The sequence below is a fragment of the Accipiter gentilis genome, chromosome 7 (genome assembly GCF_929443795.1).
Source record: "Accipiter gentilis chromosome 7, bAccGen1.1, whole genome shotgun sequence".
NCBI classification, from domain to species: domain Eukaryota; kingdom Metazoa; phylum Chordata; class Aves; order Accipitriformes; family Accipitridae; genus Astur; species Astur gentilis.
In genome coordinates this window covers 16,361,191-16,366,081 of record NC_064886.1, presented here as the reverse complement: position 1 = coordinate 16,366,081, position 4,891 = coordinate 16,361,191, and the positions used below count along the sequence as shown (strand labels likewise).

Here is a 4,891-nt window from a genome sequence, read left to right as displayed (position 1 = left end):
GACTTCATGTGGCAGCAGTGGAAAGCTGGACTCAGTCAGTTGCTAGATTCAGACTCCAGCTGTGGTGGACTCATTTAAAACTGATCTAGATGCAAGTGTAGAGTTAGGAGACCTAGTTTTTATTCTGTAGAATAGCAAAATGAAGTTGTTTTGCTTGACTTCATGCCATAGGAGAAAAAAAAGTTATTGACAAAAATGACAGGGGCACTCAGGTTAGTTTAAAATCTGCCTGCTGGTTTACACTGATAGACACAGGCTGAGCAAGGAGGATCCTGGGGTGGCTGAGGCAGAGCCTGCTGCAAGGCAAGAGCAACAGTTGTGTCTCAGCCCAGAGCATGGGGGTCTGCAGCAGCGAGTCCCCCTCTCCACTAAACATGCAGTTCCCAAAGGACACCTGCTCTTCCCTCTGAGCAAAGAAATTCCACTACGGCTCATAGGAAGGGGTTAAAACTGTCCACACCACTGTATAGGACTCTTGTCTCCACACCCTATAGCTGCCTCCTCCGGAACTGGGGTCCCAGGCAGAGTGCCCACCTTCAAGCCTATCCCAGGCATACCTGAGCACCTCCTCTGCAGCACTGGAGCCCAGGAACAAACACGAGCTGCTGAAAACATCAGGTGATGTTAAGCGGGAGACAAGAGGAGGGAAGAAAGGGCTCTGAGTCTTGACTACAGGAGAAGAAGATGTGGAATATATCTGAAAGGAAATAGGGAAAGAAGAGGGGAAAAAAATTCATTACTGCTCACGTCGCTGGCCTCTGTGCAAAGTACAAAGCTGGCAGGATCATTTGGACAGGAGCTTGCAGGAAGGCTTTGAGCAGGTAAAGAAACTGTCAGCAGCATCCGATCCCTGCCAGGCTGAGCTGACAAAAAAGCCAGGCTGCTGCAGAGGTGTCTGCACAAGCTGGAAGCAGCGGGTGCAGGAGCAGCATGGAAGCAGAACAAGGATAGTGCAAAAAAAAAAAAGAAAAAAACCCCAAACATTTCAGCACTTCCCAAAGAAGCAGATAAATGCTGGGGAGCAGGAGCACTTCATCCTCGAAAAGGGCATTTACCCCACTGGAATGGGCTATTGCTCACCTCCAGGCAGACCTGGTTAATGATAAATTCAGAGCTGCAGATATTGCTACCTGCAGGTGCTCATGTGCAGCTGGCGGTTAGCATAGGATTGTATGAAATGTGTTTTTCTGTGTATAAAAAGCTGTGCCTTGACATCTGACAGGCACAGGTCAGGCGTGTGGGGGTAACCACTGACCAATGCCCTGCAGGTGGTGTTTACAGTAAGGGTCTCCAAAGAAAATATTAGAACATTGGAAGTACAGGCATATGATTTATAAATAAATAAATATGCATATATTGGGGGTGCTTACTCAGAATATTTTTACTGATAGAGGTGTGTGATTAAGAAAAATATCTGGAGCACACTAGTTTACAAACTGGCAAAGGAGACGAGGCAGTAGCCAAGGGGCATCAACATTTGTTAATTTGCTGTGAGGAGTGTTATTGTGGTTAATTCTCAAATTCACAATCCACAGGCAATCTTAGGGCCTGGACTCCGCCTTGGGGAGGAGGAGAGGGTGGTGAGGACACATGGCTCCCCAGATCTCACTGAGCGGCAGGGGAGCGGCTCTGAAGGTCAACCGCATCTCCCTGGGTGCAATGGCCATCCCACAGTGCCCCAGTGAGGGAAACACAGAAGGAGTGGGTGCCCTTCATCCCTGTCACCTCACAAGAGCACCCATGGCCCCTGCGTCACGGCCTCACTCCACCCTGGCCTCATGTCGCAGCCAGCTGGCAGCATGGTGGCTGGGAGGGGTGGCAGTGCTTCCAGAACCTTCTCAAGGGGCACTGAGGGGAACAGCCACCCCTCAGGGCAGCAGGGTGGTACGGTCCTTCGTCGGGTCCTGTGCCAGCCCTGAGGGAATAACTCTGGCATGGCCACTGCCTGAGTGCCTCAAAGGAGAGAGGGTTAAGATGTCTGTGCGAGGGTTGGCAGGACTCTCCTCGAGGCATATTACTGCCATTTTGAAGGCGTTTGTGATGAGATGGCTCCAGGCACATCATGGCGGATGGGGGAAAGCCCTGCTCCTCAGGCTGGGGGTCTGCGCAGTGTTGGTGGCATCTCTCCTCCCTGGGGCAGGCAGCCATCATCCACCGCCGGGCTATGCTGTCCATGAGATAGTCCGGCCAAGGAAACTGGCCCCCAGGGTGGGAAAAGCTGTGGAGGAAGAAGTGTCCTACGTCCTCAGGGTGGAGGGGGACAACCGCATCATCCACCTCATGCAGAAGAGAGGACTTCTGGTGAAAAACCTGCCAGTCATCACATACAGCCCCAGGGGGACAAGAGTGGTGGAACAGCCCCATGTCCCTGAGGAGTGCTACTACCTGGGCTATGTGGAGGGCAGCCCTGGCTCTCTCGTCACGCTGAGCACCTGCTTGGGTCTGAGGGGGCAGCTGGAAATTGGGAACTTGAGCTATGGCATCGAACCTGTGCCGGGGTCCCTCACCTTCCAGCACCTTCTCTATCGGCGAGAGAAGACCCAGAGCAAGCCTTTGATGTGTGGATTGATGGATGAGGTGATCCAAAACCAACTGGGTGGGATGGGAGCTAAAACAGCCTTAGGAAAGTGTGACTTCTCTGAGAGACTGAAGAATACCATGTATGTTGAGATATTTGTCGTGGTGGACCACTATCTGTTTTCATTCCAAGGAAGAAATGAGACCTCTGTGATCCTTCTGGTTACAGATACAATCAATTTATCCGAAACATACTACTATCCTCTGAAGCTTCGCATCTGCCTGATCGGGCTGGAGATCTGGACACGTAGCAACTTCATCAGGTACAGCCAGGATATAGAAGAAGTTCTTAAAAATTTTAATGACTGGGGAAATAGGGATCTTTCTCAGAGGATGGAATATGACATTGCACATTTATTTACATACATGGACTTCGGACTAATTGTTGGGCTGGCCTATGTAGGTAGCATCTGCCACCCTGGTTATCAATCAGGCATTGTATCACATATACGGAGAGATTTCATAACCTTTTCAATTATTTTTACTCATGAGCTGGGTCACAACCTGGGGATGGAGCATGATAAAAAGGAGTGTGTGTGTGGAGAAGCCACCAAGTGCTACATGACGGGAGACTCGCTCGATGGCGCCAAGGCTTTCAGCAACTGCAGCAGGCAAAGCTACTTAGACCTGATCAGTAGAGGGCATGGTGACTGCTTGTGCAACATCCCAGAGCCCCACCGACTCTTCCATTTTAAACATTGTGGCAATAAGGTGATCGATGAGGGAGAGCAGTGTGACTGTGGTGGGCTGCAGGACTGCCAGGGCAATCCCTGCTGTCACCAAAACTGCAGGCTGAAGCCAGGGGCCGTCTGCTCCATTGGGCAATGCTGTCAGAAATGCCGCTTTCGTGCTGCAGGACACAAGTGCAGGTCAGAGGCAGACGAGTGTGACTTGCCTGAATATTGCAATGGGACTTCTGAGTGGTGCCCGGAGGATTTGCACATGCACGATGGGACGCCATGCAGTGATGACAGCTACTGCTACCATGGGAAATGTGTGACCTATGACAACCTGTGCAGAAAAGTCTTTGGGAAAGAAGCTCGGGGTGCTCCAGAAAGTTGCTTCAAAAAGCAGAACATGAAAGGGGATCGGTTTGGCAACTGTGGTGGCGATGGGACCAAAGTTGGTTTTGTAGGATGTAAACCCCAAAATGCTCTGTGCGGAAGGCTGCAGTGTGTCAATGTGAAGAGGATACCCGTTCTGGAGGGGTCTGAAACCATCATTCAGATGCCCGGCCCTGAGGATTGGTGCTGGGGCACAGCCTACCATGCCAGCATCGATACACCTGATATCGGAGGAGGGCTTGATGGCACCAGATGTGGGCCAAAAAAGATCTGTATTAACAAGACATGCACAGATGCCACGGTCAGGACGAAGTGTGACGGGAAGATTTTGTGTGGGGGGAAAGGGGTTTGCAACAACCTGGAACACTGCCACTGCGAAGCTGGCTGGGCTCCTCCGGACTGCCAATTCCATGGCCTGGGAGGGAGTGTGGACAGCGGCCCTCCACCGCCTCTCATGATGTCCATGGTGGACGTTGTCCAAAATAAAGTGTTTGGGACAGTATCTGGGATCACAGTTCCCATTGCCCTTGTTCTGATTGCTCTCCTCATTGCTGTAACCAAATACAGAACAGCAATAACTGCGTTTTTCAGTACAAGTTTAGCCACAGAGAGAAGTGAGACTCCTGCAGATGACGAGCAGAGTATGGAAGAAGAAGATGTTTAAAAAAACATGAAAGCAGTGGGAAACCCACCAGCTGAGGTTTGGAAAGGACTAGAGGCCCTGTGGGTACACCCCTGAAGCTGGACTGCTAGTCCCAGGAGATTTTCCACAAAGTAATTTACACAATGTAACTGTAAACTGTATGAAAGTTAACTACACAAAACGAGTATTTCCTCTTCTTGTATTACCTACTATGTAAATAAAATTGGGTTGGATCCAAAAAGTGAAGCTGTTAGAAAACAGTGTGTAAAAGTTAGAGAGTTGTTTTCAATACAGCTAAAGAGCTGTTTTATTTTCTATAGAACAGTGGGAATTTAGTAAATAATTCACTTGAGCATCTAAAAGATTATAGACAGATTCATGCGAAGCCCTGCTCACCTCGTTCATGAGAGATGCTCCACCAGGTTGAAGAAGCTTATTTTTCTGAGTATTGTAGCTGAGCAGGAGTTGGCATGAAGAACAGAAGGGAAATGTGCAAAAGGTCAAGGCATGGAAGTGAGCGCTGATTTTTTTATGCTACTTTGCAATTTTTCATTCCTTGCAGTTGGCTATTAGTATGATACATGTTCTTATTTTTACAGTGAATTAA

At 49.4% G+C, this 4,891-nt stretch overlaps 1 protein-coding gene across 1 annotated transcript; it reads left to right on the top strand.

The window, feature by feature from the left end:
- Window positions 1-1,590: 1,590 nt before the first annotated feature.
- LOC126041116 (disintegrin and metalloproteinase domain-containing protein 20-like) lies at window positions 1,591-4,805 on the top strand. Its single transcript, XM_049806396.1, has one exon. It carries the CDS (start codon window positions 1,591-1,593, stop codon window positions 4,303-4,305), a length of 2,715 nt encoding a protein of 904 aa, XP_049662353.1. The 3' UTR covers window positions 4,306-4,805.
- The last annotated feature ends 86 nt before the right edge of the window (window positions 4,806-4,891 follow it).